The sequence below is a fragment of the Palaemon carinicauda genome, chromosome 2 (assembly GCF_036898095.1).
Source record: "Palaemon carinicauda isolate YSFRI2023 chromosome 2, ASM3689809v2, whole genome shotgun sequence".
Classification (NCBI taxonomy): domain Eukaryota; kingdom Metazoa; phylum Arthropoda; class Malacostraca; order Decapoda; family Palaemonidae; genus Palaemon; species Palaemon carinicauda.
The window spans coordinates 202529196-202551437 of record NC_090726.1 but is presented as its reverse complement, the minus strand read 5'-3'; the positions used below and the strand labels follow the sequence as shown (position 1 = coordinate 202551437).

The following is a 22242-nucleotide window of genomic DNA, read 5'->3' as shown; positions in this document are numbered from 1 at the left end:
GGGGTAGGTTGTCTTTACTAAGTAAGCCCCCCCCCCCCCCCCCCACCCCAGGACCCTAAATTTCTAGCTACGCCACTATGTAACGAAAATGTAAATACAGAAATTGAATATGCATACATTAGAATAAGGTTTGTAAGGTTAAAGAAATAATTAAATAAAGATGCTTACAATGAAATGAAAACCATACAGGGTTTTGAGACTTGGAAAGGCCACGTACATAACATTTTCTTTTCAGATTAAGACCAGTTATTCTAAGCTCTGGTCTCATTTTCAACATAAGGAAATGTTGTTTGGCTAAAAGTAAAGATATTTTGTACAGAAAGAGATTGTGGCAGAGATTTTACAGTGAATCATCAATATTTCTACTTTTTACCACATCTGAGTAGTCGGATCTCGGTCATCATCTCTTTGAATCAGTGTAACCTTAATACATCTTTTCAATTACATGATATCACCAAATAGATTTATTATATTCTATTTACCTCCAAGAGAACAGCAGGGAATTTTTTCAACGCTCCACCTTCCAACTAAATCATCGTGATCTTTTGCCAGGTGCAATTGACTTAGAAAAAAAAAGTGAAAATTTCTCTTGTGTAAGATAGATTCAAAGATTTCTTGTTAGGAATTTCATTCATTTTATCTGTACTCTTTTTTTCTGTTCGTCCCACTGAAAGAACGTGACTTGCATATTGATTATGGCCTTCTTCCTGTTGTGGCGGGATGCACACAAAAGCAACCCCCACACCCTTGATCACTCTAACAGACAATTGTTTCCTCAACACAAACTTTCCCCTTACGTTATCATAAACTGGACTCTTAGACTGAAGGGAAACAAAACCCAAACATAACCTTAAAACTATATTTCTTACAAACTAACACTTAAAACTAGAATTAACTGCATTCAAAAACTTAACACTAAATATACAATAACCACCATTCAAATAAAGAAAAACCCTAACAAACTTAAAATTACCCGCACAACAAAACCAATATTTGTTTATGTGTGGACCTCTTTGTCCACACAAGGGCCAACAATCCTTACAGGCCAATGCCACAACTCTCTGGCAGACGCAACACTCGGTGGCAGACAGATAATTTTGTGGCAATCTGCTACACCTGCTTCACTTTATTTGGGCACTTTATATCATCATCATCATCATCATCATCATCATCATTGTCATAATCTTACAGAACAGTCAAATCAGGTCCTTCAAAACAATTCAGGTCATCAACAATTGGTCAGCATTCAAAAAAATAAATTTAATCTCTCCAAAGGAGGAATTACGGCTTGCAAATGAAAAAAAAGAAAAACACTTACGAACACTCCTAACTAACTAAACTATCGCACTATAATCAAAGATAAATAATAAATTGTTCTTATCATTCACAATCACGACAAACAAATATAAACAAAACTGTCCTTACTCCAAAAAATAATCAAACACCTCCACGCTGGTAAAAGAATAAAGATTATAATCCAGCATTCACAAACACAACTGCCTCTAGCTGCAGTCAAATCAAAAAGCCATTCACCCAAGACATTCACCACTGTCATAACCTAACTAAAAACAAACAAACAATATCATTTATACCAACAGTCTTTCTCACAACAAACAATCAATACACTAACTACCTCTCGCTCACTGACACACACATACATATTCTCTCTCTCTCTCTCTCTCTCTCTCTCTCTCTCTCTCTCTCTCTCTCTCTCTCTGGATTTGGCAAACAAAAGATAAATAAAAATAATACAAAAATTATTCCACCACACTGTGTTCATGGCATCCATGAAAAACACCAAGAAGCCAGAGGATCACCCTGCATTACCCCTGTCCTCATGCCTGTCTCGGAATCACTGCTCCATAGATGACGTTTTCGATTACGTGGTTCTGTTGTGCTCTGGAAACATTGCCTGGCAGCTGGACTTCTTCGTAAATAGCCTCTGTATTCATGTTCGATCCAGGTTCTGAAACGGAATTATTATTGTTATTATTACTTGCTAAGCTACAAGCCTAGTTGGAAAGGCAGGATGCTATAGGCTCAGGGGCTCCAACAGGGAAAATAGCCCAGTGAGGAAAGGAAACAAGGAAAAATAGAATACTTTAAGAAGAGTAACATTTAAATAAATATCTACTATATAAAATATAAAAAACTTTAACAAAACAAGAGGAAGACAAAAAAGAGAGAATAGTGTACCAGATTGTACCCTAGAGCAAGAGAACTAACACGAGACAGTGGAAGACTATGATACAGAGACTATGGCACTACCCAAGACTAGAGAACAATGGTTTGATTTTGGAGTGTCCTCCTAGAAGAGTTGCTTACCATAGCTAAAGAATCTCTTCTACCCTACCCAAGAGGAAAGTAGCCACTGAACGATTTCAGTGGAGTAGTTAACCCCTTGGTTGAGAAAAATATTTTGGTGATCTCTGTGTCCTCAGTGGAGTGTGAGGAGAGCGAAGAATAAGTAAAGAATATACCAGACTATTCGGTGTGTATATGTAGGCAAAGGGAAAGTGAACCTTAACCAGAGAGAAGGATCCAATGTAGTACTGTTTTGAGAGTCAAAAGACTCTATAACTCTCTAACGGTGGTATCTCAACAGGTGACTGGTGTACTTGTTCAGTGGCTACTTTTCACTCTATAAAGGTAGAAGAGACTCTCTAGCTAAGGTAAGCAGCTCTTCAAGGAGAAGGACACCCCCAAAATATAACCATTGTTCTCTAGTCTTGTGTAGGGCCATTGCCTCTATACCATGGTGTTCCACTGGCTTGGGTTAGAGATCTCTTGGTTGATGGTACACTCGAGCACAGAATTTTAGAATGGATAATCGGTGGTTCCTAAAACAGGCAATGATGTTAGTACAAAGAATAGCTTTTGTTAGTTAACTCATTATACATTTCCGTAATAGAACCCTCTTCATCTTAGGGTAGTAAAGCATATAACTAGTTTTACTTGAACTAGAAACTCAGTCAATGTTAGCGGTTTATGTAATGTTAACCAGACTCTCCCTAAAAACGGTATACTCTTGGATATATGTGGACAACATTCATATGGATTTCTCTCCTATTTCTACCCCATGTTGAATGGCATCTCCCTATAATAAAGAGTGTCTGAATATATATATATATATATATATATATATATATATCACTGTAGTCGTAGTACCCTTGTGGGAGGGTGTACCCTGGAAAATACACTCGGAAACCACACTCCCCCACAAATTGTCGAACTCGCGGGTTGTACTTAGGAAAGGGGGGAGGGGGGTGGGAAGGATTGAATCTGTGTGCATATGTACTCATCTATCTAAATATTCAGACATTATTTTCGATACCTCGGGTATACTAGTTATATATATATATAAATATACATATATATATACATATATATATATATATATATATATATATATATATATATACTGTATATTCAAATAAGCCTCAAAAAACTTCTAATGTTGAAAGAACTCTTCCACGGGGCCCCAGACCCTATAGGGAGATTCTTTTTAGTATTAGTACTGCCTTGTGATCTCATGTCAGAGTGAATAGGATATTAAAAGGTAATTGTGGCTTATTTGAATAAATGAAAATCCTGAGTTAGTAAAAAAATTATCATATATATATATATATATATATATATATGTGTGTGTGTGTGTGTGTATCAGATTACTCGAGTGCCATATGTGGATGAGATCATAGTGAGTGGTAGATGGAGATGTTTTAGGTTGCTCTTCGCACTCCCCCAAGAGAGATTAGTTCATCAAACTTTCAACTGGGCTCCACAAGGCACTAGAAGTGTTTAAAAGCCTAAGCCTACTTGGCTGAGGACTATGAAGCGTGAAGTATGAGATGATGACTGGAGAAGTATTGAGTTAAAAGCTCAATATAGAGACGACTGGCGAATTCTAACCGAGGCCCTTTGCGTCAATAGGCCTAGGAGAGGATGATGATGATATATATCATCATGAGCCGTTACTTGTCCACTTCAGAACAAAGGCTTCACCCATGGAACTCCACTCCCGACTGTTTATTGTTTTTCTATGCCAGTCTATACGCGCAAATTTTCATAGTTTGTTAATCCATCGTCTTCTCTTCCTTCCTTGCTTCTTTTCGCATTTTCTAGGGACCCATTCTCTTATTCCTGACGTCTTATCTATCATCTGTCATTCTTATTATATGTCCCGCCCATGTCCATTTTTTCCGTACACATTGTTAGAATATCCTCTACTTAAGTTTGCTCTCGTATCCATCGTTTTGTTTTTATTTAAAGGTCGCTCATGAATTGCAAAGGCGAGGAACAGCAATAATGTCCTAGTGACTGATCATATATACGTATGATCAATGCCTGAGTTAGGACCAGGGAGGGCCAGGCAATGGCTGTTGATGACTCAGCAGGTAGACCTATAGACTCTCCCGATACCCGGCTCACAAGGATGGTGAAATTGCAGACACTACAAGAAACTATTGAGTTGGAGCGAGTCCCAAACCCCGGTTCAGCATATCGCCAGACAGGGACGTTTCCAATAGTCTACCAAAACCCTCATAAGTTTCATTTTAGGAAACAGATATCTATTCTGTCAGCTGCAGCATCCAAGAGGAAATACTTGTCTTTTTCCATCACAGGGTTAAAGGTTTCAGAGTACCTGAGACAGATTATGGGACTACTAGAGAAACCCCTTTATCAATAACAACATAACTTGATTTTAACTTGATAGTATGCAAAACATTGTGCCTGATTTGAATCCTTAATATTTTGGGTACGAAATCAGGCTGTAATTTTGGCAGTAACTAATTTTTTAAAAATCAGGTTTCTCGTAGCATTGGGTTCTCAACCACCGCTTGTGCCGTCGAATAAAAAGTGTAGTTGTTCCGATTAAGCTGCTTGTAAGTTTCTGTGCTTATGTGAATGTCAGGAATGTTTGTAGGAATATATCTATCGGCTGTATTATAACTTATCTATGTTAATGAATGTGCATATAATACGTCGGAATTGTCTTTAAAATAGGGTTAAGCAAATCTTCAGTTTCAGCAGAGGAAACTGCCCACTTTGAAACAGTGATAATCGTTAATGTTAAAGAGAATAAGCCTTATTCACAGAAAATATTTACCATTAAGTGAAGCTCTTCTCCCTCGGATGATGTAAACAGCCATTCCTATCACGATCGCGACCAACACACAACAGATACTTAGTAAAACAATTGATGTGATTTCCAGAGCAGTCTCTCTGGGGCTTGGCGTTGGGACAGTGGATGAGACAATGCTGCTCTGAGTTGTTGTTGAACCAACAGGACATTCAGTTGCAGGGGGAACTGGTGCTGGAAGATCTGCAATAGAGTTTTGTTAGATTAGCTTAGCTTAAACAACGACATAAAATGCACTAGTTTCTAGTCGGACAAATACGTCAGATATGTCAATTCATATTTGGTGGTTGGCCAGCTTTCATCATCACGGTGGCCAGTGTGGATTGGTTCGGGCGGTAGATTTTCGTCTGATCGCTTACATTAAACCAACCTTGACTAGTACAGCTTTGCTGATCTTACATATTCTCAAACACTTTCACCACGTTAAGGTATCCCCACTGGTTAAACAGCATAGCCCAAATCAAATCGCAGAGCTAGGGAGATGGATGTTACTAAGAAAGTGAGCTGAGAAAGAATACGAAAAACACGAGATATTAGGATGGGACAGAGGCATTTGCTCTGTTGTTAGTCCAAATGACTGTTCTTGACTCGACTTTACTTTAAGAGCTGTTTTCCAGGTCCTGTCACACAAGGAAACCCTGTGCACTACAGGAACTACAAGATCTGTCTGCCGTATACATTCTTAGGTATTTTGAGTATCACACAGCGTAGAAATAAAACTGAAATAATTTTTTAATTAACATAGGGGTTTTAATAATTTCATGATACAGTATTAGGAATATATAGAAATTGAGGACTTTCCAAAAGATATTATGAAAGAAAATGGACTCACCACATTGATATATGTTGGCACAAATTCTCCAGTAGGTCTTTTTAGTGCTCGTGATTCTAATGCTTAAAGTAGATGACTTAGATACCCAATGTGTTCTGTTGCCTGGATTAATTATCACTTCCTTGGAGAGAAAAACTTTGAAAAGACATTGCATTGAAAATTTTCCACGACACTAGATATATCTGTTATATTAAGCTAACAATCATTCGCCTGTTAGAAAGATCAATTGTAAACCAATTTTATTATAGTTTTACTTATCAATTAATGAGACATAGAAGCAGAAAATACCTTAATGATGTAACTAAGAGCAGGGTTCAGAAATGGTTTCTTTCCTTTGAGTGTTTGGTAGCTCAAAAGTGAGTATGAATATTTATTTGGAATTTGAAAGAACCATTAAGAAAGAATTTTATTACCTTATCAACTTCGTTGCGAAGGCTCATGATTTGATAGGCGTGTATCTATTTATTTATGTTTGTGTGTTTGTTCGTTTGTGATTCTCATAACTCAAAAAGTATTTGACCGAATCTCATAAGATTTGGTGGGATGATTGGCTATAACTCAAGGACAATTTGATTATATTTTTGAAGTTATTGGGTCAAAATTCAAGGCCATGTAAAGGTCAAAAACATCTTTTTGCTATATCGTGGTCAATTTTTATCCAATTTGCATGAAACTAGTGCCAAAATGTGCAGAGGACATTGTCCTGCAAGGGTATTGTCACTGTCCCTTGCCTCTGCCATTCATAAAGGACCTTTAAACCGTTAAGAGATTCTTTTTGACTGATTTTCCAATGAACTAAGTCTTTTGTATTCAAAGTTAACTTGAAAATTTTCTTCTTTGATTCGAAATGAAATAAATATTTAACTTTGAAAGCTAAAGAAAGTGTTCACAAAAGATTTTTTTTTTAAAGTAATAACCAATAACTGATTTTTGTTCTTATTTCCTGACTGCATCATTACGGTTTTGTGGGGTCAGAGAATTCATTGAGTGATCGAAGACTTTTGATACTTACCTTATTAGTTCTATAAATTTCGAAGAAATTCCATGCATTTGATTCACTTGAATTGTGTATATATTCAAATAGTCGCTGAGTATTGTTTTGTGAAGTCACAAATCCTTCGAAGGTGATTTCGTTGTTTATATCGCTGGTGCAGTAAGCTAGAAAAGTGTCGAAATAAACTGGCACTATGAAGTTGACAGAATTATTCGCATCAGAGATGTCGAACTTGTCATCTGGAAGAGAGAATGAGTTTGGACATTGTAAAAGAATGCTTAAAGAAAACCGCGTTATAAGATATACTGTAATTTTAACTTGAATTTAAAAAAAAAAAAAAAGTTCTTCATTACTCTGTTAGGAACCAGTGAAAATAACTAGTCTTGAGGAAGTAATAAATTGTGAATTTAGTGAAGATTTTAAGACAGGATATCGCCATTCCAAACATCAATAGGTTAATTTGGTTCATGTAGTAAAAAGAAGCAACAATTTAGAAGTCTGAAGACAATGGCTAAAGTATAAACATCTAATCATCATCATCATCATCATCCTACGACTATTGACTCAAAGAGCCTCGGTTAGATTTCACCAGTCGTCTCTATTATTATTTTTACATGCTAAGCCACAACCCCAGTTGGAAAAGCATGACGCTATAAGCCCAGGGGTCCCCAACAGGGAAAACAGCCCAGTGAGGAAAGGAAACAAGGAAAAAGAAAATATTTTAAGAAGAGTAACAACATTAAAATAACAAGAGGAAGAAAAATATATAGTATAGTGTTCCCGAATGTACCCTCAAGCAAGAGAACTCTACCTCAAGACAGTGGAATACTATATTACAGAGGCAATGACACTACCCAAGACTAGAGAACATTGGTTTGATTTTGGAGTGTCCTCCTCCTAGAAAGATCTGGTTACCATAGCTAAAAAGTCTCTTTTAACCTTAAAGCGAAGTGATTCTTACCTGCTTGAGCAGACGTAAAGGTCAGAATCAGTGCAAAAGGGAAGAGCAGTAGTTTCACCATAGTTGGTCGTTGGAATCCTGTCAAGAAATTGATCCCAGTTGGTCAAACTCACTTCTGAGTCCTCTGGAGTAATGAATTTATGGTTCCTCCTTGGCTCGTCACTGAAAAAAGTTCCACTTGATTTTTCTTTTCACTTAATCACTTCTGAAGAAGAGGCTTTGTCTTGTTACCTCTCTGTAGGTTAGTAAAGAACTAGTAAAGAACTAATGGCGTCCTGGGATCAGAAGAAAATGTAAATATAGCTCACATTTCCTACCGGATTTCTAAGCTGATTAAACGTCTTTGTTTTAGCAACGGAAATGCAAACAAGGACACTCCAGTAGGCTTGATATGTGTTCGTTAGTAATCAATTAAAAGGTTTATTGATAAATACATCTAATTCACTAGATATATATATATATATATATATATATATATATATATATATATATATATATATATATATATATATATATATATATGTATATATATATATATATATATATATATATATATATATATATATAAATATATATATATATATAAAGTTAATTCATTATCAAGTGCTTTTGAATTAAACCACTCCCATTTTCATTCACCGCTAATCTTTTTGTTACTTTGTGATCGAGATGACGTCTTGCAGTCGACAATTGACTTTTCAAAAAAGGATATCCTCTCTCTGTCTCTCTCTCTCTCTCTCTGCTTCTCTTTGTCATCCTTATCTGTCAGCTATATTTACTCCAGCAACGATCGTCCAATTTTACTTAAGTTTAGTTAACTTCATTTGTTTTTTTATCTAATTGCCGGGTGGTCAAAACAGTCTAATGTTTACCCTTATTTTTTATCGATCATAGGTTCGAGTCCCTGGCCGGGCTGGGCTAGTTACCATGAAAGGGAATTTCCTTGTGCGTCTAATACTCTAAGTTCCCATGGCAGAGCGAATTCGATATTAAATGGTATTTATGGCTTATTTAAAAAATATTTAAACCTCGAGTGTTAGTGATATATATATATATATATATATATATATATATATATATATATATATATATATATATATATGTATGTATATACATATATATCAAAGCTCATCGCTTAAGAAACAGATTCAGGCAACGTTTAAGAAGCCCTTTGTGTCCAGGCTGTTTCTTGGCATCCTGTTGCTCCTTTCCTTTGTTATTTCTTCTCTTTGGTTATTTGATTTCCTTTTTATGTCATAATTACTTCCAAAGAATTCTTTGTTAATCCGAAGGCCCTTGGAGAGAGAGAGAGAGAGAGAGAGAGAGAGAGAGAGAGAGAGAGAGAGAGAGAGAGAGAGAGAGAGATTATTCTCTTATACACTTGATTTAAGGAGTATGTGCATTTCATTTATGTTTCAGTGTTTGACCCGAATATATTTCTTGCCAGGTAGTAGGTTGGCCAGGGCACCAGCCATCCGTTGAGATACTACCGCTAGAGATTTATTGGGTAATGAGACTGGCCAGAGAGTACTGCATTGGATCCTTCTCTCTGGTTACGGCTCATTTTCCTTTTGCCTACACATACACTGAGTAGTATGGGTTATTGTTTACATAGTCTCCTCTGTCCTCCAACACCTGACAACACTGAAATTACCAAACAATTCATTCTCTCTTAAGGGGTTAACTACTGCACTGTAATTGTTCGGTGGCTACTTTCCTCTTGGTAAGGGTAGAAGAGATTCTTTAGCTATGGTAAGCTACTCTTGTAGGAGAAGGACACTCCAAAATCAAACCATTGTTATTCTGGTTTTTGATAGTACCATAGCCTCTGGACCATGGTCTTTTACTGTCTTAGGGTAGAGTTCTCATGCTTGAGGGTACACTTGGGGACACTATTCTATCATATTTTTCTTCCTCTGGTTTTGTTAAAGTTTTTATAGTTTATATGTGAAAGATTTGTGTTGATGTTGCTTTTCTTAAATTATTTTAATTTAGTTGTTAATTACTTGTAGTTTCCTTATTTCCCTTCCTCACTGGGCTACTTTCCTTGTTGAAGCCCTCAGGCTTATAGCCTTATACAGTAGCATTTTGCTTTTCCAACTAGGGTTGTAGCTTAGCAAGTAATAATAATAATAATAATAATAATAATAATAATAATAATAATAAAAAGATGGAATTCACAAGTGATAATAATAATGCTATTTTGAATATTCTTTATTTTTTTTTTTGTACTTAAAGACTCATTTAAAAACAGTTATAATTATACAAAGACATTTCCTAATACTCATGAAAACTCCAAGGTCTTTGAGAACATTTTTATTTGCCAGATATGAAAGTAAAAGCCTTATTAGATCCACATGGTATGTGGCTTCAAATAAGGTTGTTTCTCCTTATTAATGCATAAAATAGATTAATTGGAAGCTTAAGTAAATCATGAAACAAATATAAGTCTGTTCAGTGGCATAGCTAAGAGTAGGGGACCTTTTTGAAAAGGGCCCCTTGGCCTCCAAGAGAGGGGTCCCTCCAAAGCAGGGTCAGAAAAAAAAATGGAAGTATACAATTAGAATTACTATTCGGTAAGGGGGGTAGGTTGTCTTTACTAAGTGAGCCCCCCCCCCCCCCCCTACCCCAGGACCCTAAATTTCTAGCTACGCCACTATGTAACGAAAATGTAAATACAGAAATTGAATATGCATACATTAGAATAAAGTCTGTAAGGTTAAAGAAATAATTAAATAAAGATGCTTACAATGAAATGAAAACCATACAGGGTTTTGAGACTTGGAAAGGCCACGTACATACCATTTTCTTTTCAGATTAAGACCAGTTATTCTAAGCTCTGGTCTCATTTTCAACATAAGGAAATGTTGTTTGCCTAAAAGTAAAGATATTTTGTACAGAAAGAGATTGTGGCAGAGATTTTACAGTGCATAGTCAATATTTCTACTTTTTACCACATCTGAGTAGTCGGATCTCGGTCATCATCTCTTTGAATCAGTGTAACCTTAATACATCTTTTCAATTACATGATATCACCAAATAGATTTATTATATTCTATTTACCTCCAAGAGAACAGCAGGGAATTTTTTCAACGCTTCACTTTCCAACTAAATCATCGTGATCTTTTGCCAGGTGCAATTGACTTAGAAAAAAAAGTGAAAATTTCTCTTGTGTAAGATAGATTCTAAGATTTCTTGTTAAGAATTTCATTCATTTTATCTGTACTCTTTTTTTTTTTTTTTTTTCTGTTCGTGCCACTGAAAGGACGTAACTTGCATATTGATTATGGCCTTCTTCCTGTTGTGGCGGGATGCACACTAAAGCAACCCCCACACCCTTGATCACTCTAACAGACAATTGTTTCCTCAACACAAACTTTCCCCTTACGTTATCATAAACTGGACTCTTAGACTGAAGGGAAACAAAACCCAAACATAACCTTAAAACTATATTTCTTACAAACTAACACTTAAAACTAGAATCAACTGCATTCAAAATCTTAACACTAAATATACAATAACCACCATTCAAATAAAGAAAAACCCTAACAAACTTAAAATTACCCACACAACAAAACCAATATTTGTTTATGTGTGGACCTCTTTGTCCACACAAGGGCCAACAGTCCTTACAGGCCAATGCCACAACTCTCTGGCAGACGCAACACTCGGTGGCAGACAGATAATTTTGTGGCAATCTGCTACACTTGCTTCACTTTATTTGGGCACTTTATATCATCATCATCACCATCTTCATCATCATCATCATCATCGTCATAATCTTACAGAACAGTCAAATCAGGTCCTTCAAAACAATTCAGGTCATCAACAATTGGTCAGCATTCAAAAAAATAAATTTAATCTCTCCAAAGGAGGAATTACGGCCTGAAAATGAAAAAAAAAAAAGAAAAACACTTACGAACACTCCTAACTAACTAAACTATCGCACTATAATCAAAGATAAATAATAAATTGTTCTTATCATTCACAATCACGACAAACAAATATAAACAAAACTGTCCTTACTCAAAAAATAATCAAACACCTCCCCGCTGGTAAAATAATAAAGATTATAATCCAGCATTCACAAACGCAACTGCCTCTAGCTGCAGTCAAATCAAAAAGCCATTCACCCAAGACATTCACCACTGTCATAACCTAACTAAAAACAAACAAACAATATCATTTATACCAACAGTCTTTCTCACAACAAACAATCAATACACTAACTACCTCTCGCTCACTGACACACACATACATATTCTCTCTCTCTCTCTCTCTCTCTCTCTCTCTCTCTCTCTCTCTCTCTCTCTGGATTTGGCAAACGAAAGATAAATAAAAAATAATACAAAAATTATTCCACCACACTGTGTTCAGGGCATCCATGAAAAACACCAAAAAGCCAGAGGATCACCCTGCATTACCCCTGTCCTCATGCCTGTCTCGGAATCACTGCTCCATAGATGACGTTTTCGATTACGTGGTTCTGTTGTGCTCTGGAAACATTGCCTGGCAGCTCGACCTCTTCGTAAATAGCCTCTGTATTCATGTTCGATCCAGGCTCTGAAACGGAATTATTATTGTTATTATTACTTGCTAAGCTACAAGCCTAGTTGGAAAGGCAGTATGCTATAGGCTCAGGGGCTCCAACAGGGAAAATAGCCCAGTGAGGAAAGGAAACAAGGAAAAATAGAATACTTTAAGAAGAGTAACATTTAAATAAATATCTACTATATAAAATATAAAAAACTTTAACAAAACAAGAGGAAGACAAAAAAGAGAGAATAGTGTACCAGATTGTACCCTAGAGCAAGAGAACTAACACGAGACAGTGGAAGACTATGATACAGAGACTATGGCACTACCCAAGACTAGAGAACAATGGTTTGATTTTGGAGTGTCCTCCTAGAAGAGTTGCTTACCATAGCTAAAGAATCTCTTCTACCCTACCCAAGAGGAAAGTAGCCACTGAACGATTTCAGTGGAGTAGTTAACCCCTTGGTTGAGAAAAATATTTTGGTGATCTCTGTGTCCTCAGTGGAGTGTGAGGACAGCGAAGAATAAGTAAAGAATATACCAGACTATTCGGTGTGTATATGTAGGCAAAGGGAAAGTGAACCTTAACCAGAGAGAAGGATCCAATGTAGTACTGTTTTGCCAGTCAAAAGACTCTTGTTCAGTGACTACTTTTCACTCCATAAAGGTAGAAGAGACTCTCTAGCTAAGGTAAGCAGCTCTTCAACGAGAAGGACACCCCAAAATATAACCATTGTTCTCTAGTCTTGTGTAGGGCAATTGCCTCTATACCATGGTGTTCCACTGGCTTGGGTTAGAGATCTCTTGGTTGAGGGTACACTCAAGCACAGAATTTTAGAAGGGATAATCGGTGGTTCCTAAAACAGGCAATGATGTTAGTACAAAGAATAGCTTTTGTTAGTTAACTCATTATACATTTCCGTAATAGAACCCTCTTCATCTGAGGGTAGTAAAGTATATAACTAGTTTTACTTGAACTAGAAACTCAGTCAATGTTAGCGGTTTATGTAATGTTAACCAGATTCTCCCTAAAAACAGTATACTTTTGGATTTATGTGGACAACATTCTTATGGATTTTTTTCCTATTTCTACCCCATGTTGAATGGCATCTCCCTATAATAAAGAGTTTCTGTATATATATATATATATATATATATATATATATATATATATATATATATATATATCAATGTAGTCGTAGTACCCTTGTGGGAGGGTGTACCCTGGAAAATACACTCGGAAACCACACTCCCCCACAAATTGTCGAACTCGCGGGTTGTAGTTAGGAAAGGGGGAGGGGGGTGTGAAGGATTGAATCTGTGTGCATATGCACTCATCTATCTAAATATTCAGACATTATTTTCGATGCCTCGGGTATACTAGTCATATATATATATATATATATAATATATATATAAATATACATATATATATACATATATATATATATATATATACATATACTGTATATTCAAATAAGCCTCAAAAAACTTTTAATGTTGAAAGAACTCTTCCACGGGGCCCCAGACCCTATAGAGAGATTCTTTTTAGTATTAGTACTGCCTTGTGATCTCATGTCAGAGTGAATAGGATATTATAAGGTAATTGTGGCTTATTTGAATAAATGAAAATCCTGAGCTAGTAACAAAATTATCATATATATATATATATATATATATATATATACATATATATGTATATATATACATATATATGTATATATATATATATATATATATATATATATATATATATGTGTGTGTGTGTGTGTGTGTGTGTGGGGTTGTATCAGATTACTCGAGTGCCATATGTGGATGAGATCATAGTGAGTGGTAGATGGAGAAGTTTTAGGTTGCTCTTCGCACTCCCCCAAGAGAGATTAGTTCAACAAATTGAAAACTGGGCTCCACAAGGCACTAGAAGAGTTTAAAAGCCTAAGCCTACTTGGCTGAGACTATGAAGCGTGAAGTATGAGATGATGACTGGAGAAGTATTGAGTTAAAAGCTCAACATAGAGACGACTGGCGAATTGCAACCGAGGCCCTTTGCGTCAATAGGCCTAGGAGAGGATGATGATGATATATATCATCATGAGCTGTTACTTGTCCACTGCAGAACAAAGGCTTATCACATGGAATTCCACTCCCGACTGTTTATTGTTTTTCTATGCCAGTCTATACGCGCAAATTTTCTTAGTTCGTCAATCCATCGTCTTCTCTTCCTTCCCCTGCTTCTTTTCGTAATATATAGGGACCCATTCTGTTATTCCTAACTTCTTATCTATCATCTGTCCATTTTTTCCTTACACATTGTTAGAATATCCTCTCTTTTAGTTTGCTCTGGTATCCATGTTGCTTTTTGAGGCCTCTTAGTATTATTCCCATCATTAATCTCTCCATAGTTGTTTGAGTTGTAAGTAGCTTATGTTCTATATATACCTAATGTCCTTTGCCTGAACCGGGAATGTAACGAGTATCAATAGTAATTAGGATGTTTAACCTATGCCCCTTACCTGGGTCGAAAGATCTGCCATTTTCACACATTTATTATTATTATTATTTAGGGCTAAGCTACAACCCTAGTTAGAAAAGCAGAATACTATAAGCTCAGGGGCTCCAACAGGGAAATGGCTCAGTGAGGAAAGGAAACAAGGAAACATAAGATATTTCAAGAACAGTAACAACATTAAAATGAATATATCCTATATAAACTATGAAAACTTTAACAAAACAAGAGGAAGAGAATTAAGATAGAATAGTATGCCCGAGAGTGCCCTCAAGCAAGAGAACACTAACCCTAGACAGTGGAAGACCATGGTACAGAGGCTATGGCACTACCCAAGACTAAAGAACAATGGCTCTTACATAAGCCCAAGAAAAGAGAACATCGAACGGAGTATAATTCCTGTGTCCACATAAGGTACAGTTGGACACAGGAATGCATGATCCACCTCGCTCTGGGGGAGTGCACCCTGCCACGCCTTTACTGCATGGTGAGTTTCTGTGTGCAGCCCTGCCCACCTTCCATCTCTCCCTACAATAGCTGTTTGGTTACTTGCTCCGGAGTAAGGGGGTGAAAAGGTGCACTTTCTCAGCGCAAGATGTGCCAGGAATTCCTGTGTCCTACTGTACATTTGATTACGTATTAAGAGGTTTGTTGTAGATTATATCTGAAATTGTCTTTTTCATTTAAGCTGAAGACGAAGATTTACTTAATTGTTATTATTCTATTTTTATGCGATGTTCTACATTTCTTGGTGTTATACACATCTTGTTATTCACATTATACTCCATATGAAATAGGTTTTACATCATGCAATTCCAAAATTTTTTTTTATATTTTATTGATTTGTGATCCCATATAATTGCTTCCTAACGTTTGACTTAAACCTATTCCGATTTAGATACAAATTTCAATTGTAAACGACCTCTACTCTCAAAGAATCGTTTTGTTTTTTATTCAAAGGTCGCTCATGAATTGCAAAGGCGAGGAACAGCAACAATGTCCTAGTGACTGATCATATATACGTATGATCAATGCCTGAGTTAGGACCAGGGAGGGCCAGGCAATGGCTGTTGATGACTCAGCAGGTAGACCTATAGACTCTCCCGAAAGCCGCCTTCCTTAGCTCACAAGGATAGTGAGATTGCAGACACTACGAGAAACTATTGAGTTGGAGCGAGTCCCAAACCCCGGTCCAGCATATCGCCAGACAGGGACGTTTCCAATAGTCTACCAAAACCCTCATAAGTTTCATTTTAGGAAACAGATATCTATTCTGTCAGGTGCAGCATCCAAGACGGAATACTTGTCTTTTTCCATCACAGGGTTAAAGGTTTCAGAGTACCTGAGACAGATTATGGGACCATTAGAGAAACCCCTTTATCAATAACAACATAACTTGATTTTAACTTGATAGTATGTAAAATGTTGTGCCTGATTTGAATCCTTAATATTTTGGGTACGAAATCAGGCTGTAATTTTGGCAGAAACTAATTTTTTAAAAATCAGGTTTCTCGTAGCATTGGGTTCTCAACCACCGCTTGTGCCGTCGAATAAAAAGTGTAGTTTTTCCGATTAAGCTGCTTGTAAGTTTCCCTGCTTATGTGAATGTCAGGAATGTTTGTAGGAATATATCTATCGGCTGTATTATAACTTATCTATGTTAATGAATGTGCATATGATACATCGGAATTGTCTTTAAGATGGGGTTAAACAAATCTTCAGTTTCAGCAGAGGAAACTGCCCACTTTGAAACAGTGATAATCGTTAGTGTTAAAGAGAATAAGCCTTCTTCACAGCAAATATTTACCATTAAGTGAAGCTCTTCTCCCTCGGGTGATGTAAACAGCCATTCCTATCACGATCGCGACCAACACACAACAGATACTTAGTAAAACAATTGATGTGATTTCCAGAGCAGTCTCTCTGGTGCTTGGCGTTGGGACAGTGGATGAGACAATGCTGCTCTGAGTTGTTGTTGAACCAACAGGAAATTCCGTTGCAAGGGGAACTGGTGCTGGAAGAACTGCAATAGAGTTTTGTTAGATTAGCTTAGCTTAAACAACGACATAAAATGCACTAGTTTCTAGTCGGACAAAGACGTCAGATATGTCAATTCATATTTGGTGGTTGGCCAGCTTTCATCATCACGGGGTGGCCAGTTTGGATTGGTTCGGGCGGTAGATTTTCGTCTGATCGCTCACATTATACCAACCTAGTATTGGTGGCCTTGACTAGTACAGCTTTGCTGATCTTAGATATACTCAAACACTTTCACCCCGTCAAGGTATCCCCACTGGTTAAACAGCACAGCCCAAATCAAATCGCAGAGCTAAGGACATGGATGTTACTAAGAAAGTGAGCTGAGAAAGAATACGAAAAACACGAGATATTAGGATGGGACAGATGCATTTGCTCTGTTGTTAGTCCAAATGACCATACTTGACTCGACTTTACTTTAAGAGCTGTTTTCTAGGTCCTGTCACACAAGGAAACCACATGCACTACAGGAACTACAAGATCTGTCTGCCGTATACATTCTTAGGTATTTTTAGTATCCACAGCGTAGAAATAAAACTGAAATAATTTTTTAATTAACATTGTAAATATATTATTTCATGATACAGTATTAGGAATATATAGAAATTGAGGACTTTCCAAAAGATATTATGAAAGAAAATGGACTCACCACATTGAGTTATGTTGGCACAACTTCTCCAGTAGGTCTTTTTGGTGCTCTTGATTGTGATTTTTAAATTATATGACCAATCTACCTCATATCTTTTGTTGCCTGGATTAATTATCACTCCCTTGGAAAGAAAAACTTTGAAAAGACATTGCATTGAAAAATTTCCACGACACTAGATATATCTGTCATATTAAGCTAACAATCATTCGCCTGTTAGAAAGATCAGTTGTAAACCAATTTTATTATAGTTTTACTTATCAGTTAATGAGACATAGAAGCAGAAAATACCTTAATGATGTAACTAAGAGCAGGGTTCAGAAATGGTTTCTTTCCTTTGAGTGTTTGGTAGCTCAAAAGTGAGTATGAATATTTATTTGGAATATGAAAGAACCATTAAGAAAGAATTTTATTACCTTATCAACTTCGTTGCGAAGGCTCGTGATTTAATAGGCGTGTATCTATTTGTTTATGTTTGTGTGTTTGTTCGTTTGTGATTCTCATAACTCAAAAAGTATTTGACTGAATCTCATGAAATTTGGTAGAATGATTGTCCATGATCCAACGACAATTCAATTATAATCTGGAAGTTATTTGGTCAAAGTTCAAGGCCATGTAAAGGTCAAAAACAGCTTTTTGCTAAATCGTGGTCAATTTTTATCCAATTTGCATGAAACTAGTGCCAAAATGTGCATAGGACATTGTCCTGCTAGGGCATTGTCACTGTCCCTTGCCTCTTCCCTTCATAAAGGACTTTTAAACAGTTAAGAGACCCTTTTTGGCGGTGATTTCGCAGTAAACTAAGTCTTTTGTATTCAAAGTTAACTTGAAAATTTTCTTCTTTGATTTAAAATGAAACAAATATATAACTTTGAAAGCTAAAGAAAGTGTTCTCAAAAGAATGGTTTTTTGAAAAGTAATCACCAATAAATTAGATTTTTGTTCTAATTTCCTGATTGCATCATTACGGTTTTGTGGGGTCAGAGAATTCATTGAGTGATCGAAGACTTTTGATACTTACCTTACCAATTCTATAAATTTCGAAGAAATTCCATGCATTTGATTCTCTTGACTTGTATGTATCTCCAAATCCTTCGAAGGTAATTTCGTTGTTTATATCGCTGGTCCAGAAAGCTAGAACAGCGTAAGAAGAAGCTGGCACTATGAAGTTGACTGAATTATTCGCATCAGAGATGTCGAACTTGTCATCTGGAAGAGAGAATGAGTTTGGATATTGTAAATGAATGCTTAAAGAAAACTGTGTTGTAAGATATACTGTAATTTTAACTTGAATTTAAAAAAGTTCTTCATTACTCTATTAGGAACTAATGAAAAATAATTAGTCTTTAGGAAGTAATAAATTGTGAATTTAGTGAAGATTTTAAGACAGGATATCGCCATTCCAAACATCAAAAGGTTAATTTGGTTCGTGTAGTAAAAAGAAGCAACAATTTAGAAGTATGAAGACAACGGCTGAAGTATAAACATCTAATCATCATCATCATCATCATCCTCATCATCATCATTATCATCATTATCATCATCATCATCATCATCCTACGCCTATTGACTCAAAGAGCTTTGGTTAGATTTCACCAGTCGTCTCTATCATTATTATTATTACTTGCTAAGCCACAACCCCAGTTGGAAAAGCATGACGCTATAAGCCCAGGGGTCCCCAATAGGGAAAACAGCCCAGTGAGGAAAGGAAACAAGGAAAAAGAAAATATTTTAAGAAGAGTAACAACATTAAAATAACAAGAGGAAGAAAAATATATAGTATAGTGTGCCCGAATGTACCCTCAAGCAAGAGAAATTTACCCCAAAACAGTGGAATACCATATTACAGAGACAATGACACTACCCAAGACTAGAGAACAGTGGTTTGATTTTGGAGTGTCCTCCTCCTATAAAAATCTGGTTACCATAGCTAAAAAGTCCCTTTTAACCTTAAAGCGAAGTGATTCTTACCTTCTTGAGCAGACGCAAAGGCCAAAATCAGTGCAAAAGGGAAGAGCAGTAGTTTCACCATAGTTGGTCGTTGGAATCCTGTCAAGAAATTGATCCCAGCTGGTCAAACTCACTTCTGAGTCCTCTGGAGAAACGAATTTATGGTTCCTCTTTGGCTCGTCACTGAAAAAAAGTTTCACTTGATTTTTCTTTTCACTTAATCACTGCTGAAGAAGAGGCTTTGTCTTGTTGCGTCTCTGTAAGCTAGTGAAGAACTAGTAAAGAACTAATGGTGTCCTGGGATCAGAAAAAATGCAAATATAGTTCACATTTCCTACCGGATTTCTAAGGTGATTAAACGTCTTTGTTTTAGCAACGGAAATGCAACCAAGGACACTCTAGTAGGCTTGATATGTGTTAGTTAGTAGTCAATTAAAAGGTTTATTGACAAATACATCTAATTCACTAGATATATATATATATATATATATATATATATATATAAATATATATATATATATATATATATATATATATATAAAGTTAATTAATTATCAAGTGCTTTTGAATTAAACCACTCCCATTTTCATTCACCGCTAATCTTTTTGTTACTTTGTGAACGAGATGACGTCTTGCTGATGACATTTGACATTTCAAAAAAGGATATCCTCTCTCTCTCTCTCTCTCTCTCTCTCTCTCTCTCTCTCTCTCTCTCTCTCTCTCTCTCTCTCTGCTTCTTTTTGTCATCCTTATCTGTCAGCTATATTTACTCCAGCAACGATTGTCCAATTTTACTTAAGTTTAGTTAACTTCATTTGTTTTTTTATCTAATTGCCGGGTGGTCAAAACAGTCTAATGTTTATCCTTATTTTTTATCGATCATAGGTTCGAGTCCCTGGCCGGGCTGGGCTAGTTATCATTAAAGGGAATTTCCTTGTGCGTCTAAGACTTTAAGTTCCCATGGCAGAGCGAATTCGATATTAAATGGTATTTAAGGCTTATTTAAAAAATATTTAAACCTCGAGTGTTAGTGACATATATATATATATATATATATATATATATATATATATATATATATATGTATATATATATATATATATATATATATATATATATATATATATATATATATATATATATATATATATATCATCAAAGCTCATCGCTTAAGAAGCCCTTTCTGTCGAGGCTGTTTCTTGGCATCCTGTTGCTCCTTTCCTTTGTTTTTTCTTCTCTTTGGTTATTTGATTTCCTTTTTATGTCATAATTTCTTCCGAAGAATTCTTTGTTAATCCAAAGGCCCTTTGAGAGAGAGAGAGAAAAAGAGAGAGAGAGAGAGAGAGAGAGACTGAGAGAGAGAGAGAGAGAGAGAGAGAGAGAGAGAGAGAGAGAGAGAGAGAGAGAGAGAGAGAGAGATTATTCTCTTATACACTTGATTTAAGGAGTAAGCGCATTTCATTTATGTTTCAGTGTCTGACCCGAATATATTTCTTGCCAGGTAGTAGGTTGGCCAGGGCACCAGCCATCCGTTGAGATACTACCGCTAGAGAGTTATTGGGTAATGAGACTGGCCAGACAGTACTACATTGGATCCTTCTCTCTGGTTACGGCTCATTTTCCTTTTGCCTACACTTACACTGAGTAGTATGGCTTATTGTTTACATAGTGTCCTCTGTCCTCCAACACCTGACAACACTGAAATTACCAAACAATTCATTCTCTCTTAAGGGGTTAACTACTGCACTATAATTGTTCGGTGGCTACTTTCCTCTTGGTAAGGGTAGAAGAGATTCTTTAGCTATGGTAAGCTACTCTTGTAGGAGAAGGACACTCCAAAATCAAACCATTGTTCTCTGGTTTTTGATAGTACCATAGCCTCTGGACCATGGTCTTTCACTGTCTTGGGGTAGAATTCTCTTGCTTGAGGGTACACTGGGGAACACTATTCTATCATATTTTTCTTCCTCTTGTTTTGTTAAAGTTTTTATAGTTTATATGTGAAAGATTTGTGTTGATGTTGTTTTTCTTAAATTATTTTATCTTAGTTGTTAATTACTTGTAGTTTCCTTATTTCCCTTCCTCACTGGGCTACTTTCCTTGTTGAAGCCCTCAGGCTTATAGCCTTATAGCATTTTGCTTTTCCAACTAGGGTTGTAACTTAGCAAGTAATAATAATTATAATAATAATAATAATAATAATAATAATAATAATAATAATAATAATAATAATAATAATAATAAAAAGATGGAATTCACAAGTGATAATAATAATGCTATTTTGAATATTCTTTATTTTTTTTTTTTGTCCTTAAAGACTCATTTAAAAACAGTTATAATTATACAAAGACATTTCCCAATACTCATGAAAACTCCAAGGTCTTTGAGAACATTTTTATTTGCCAGATATGAAAGTAAAAGCCTTATTAGATCCACATGGTATGTGGCTTCAAATAAGGTTGTTTCTCCTTATTAATGCATAAAATAGATTAATTGGAAGCTTAAGTAAATCATGAAACAAATATAAGTCTGTTCAGTGGCATAGCTAAGAGTGGGGGACCTTTTTGAAAAGGCCCCCCTTGGCCTCCAAGAGAGGGGTCCCTCCAAAGCAGGGTCAGAAAAAAAATGGAAGTATACAAT

At 36.0% G+C, this 22242-nt stretch overlaps 1 protein-coding gene across 2 annotated transcripts in view; it reads right to left on the bottom strand.

Moving 5' to 3' along the window:
* The window catches only part of LOC137629716 (uncharacterized), a 28272-nt gene extending 8401 nt beyond the window's left edge, over positions 1-19871 (bottom strand). Inside the window, exons 1-5 of one of the 2 annotated variants that reach the window (XM_068361291.1) lie at positions 19624-19871; positions 18674-18861; positions 17656-17776; positions 16777-16992; positions 11202-12490 (exon numbers count right to left, since the gene is read on the bottom strand). In XM_068361291.1, coding sequence (XP_068217392.1) covers positions 12360-12490; positions 16777-16992; positions 17656-17776; positions 18674-18861; positions 19624-19684 — 717 coding nt within the window. In that variant the 5' untranslated portion in view covers positions 19685-19871 and the 3' untranslated portion in view covers positions 11202-12359. Of the gene's footprint in view, positions 1-5107; positions 5324-11201; positions 12491-16776; positions 16993-17655; positions 17777-18673; positions 18862-19623 lie in introns of those variants that run through there. The other variant, XM_068361284.1, reaches the window with a different exon arrangement.
* Between the last annotated feature and the right edge of the window lie 2371 nt (positions 19872-22242).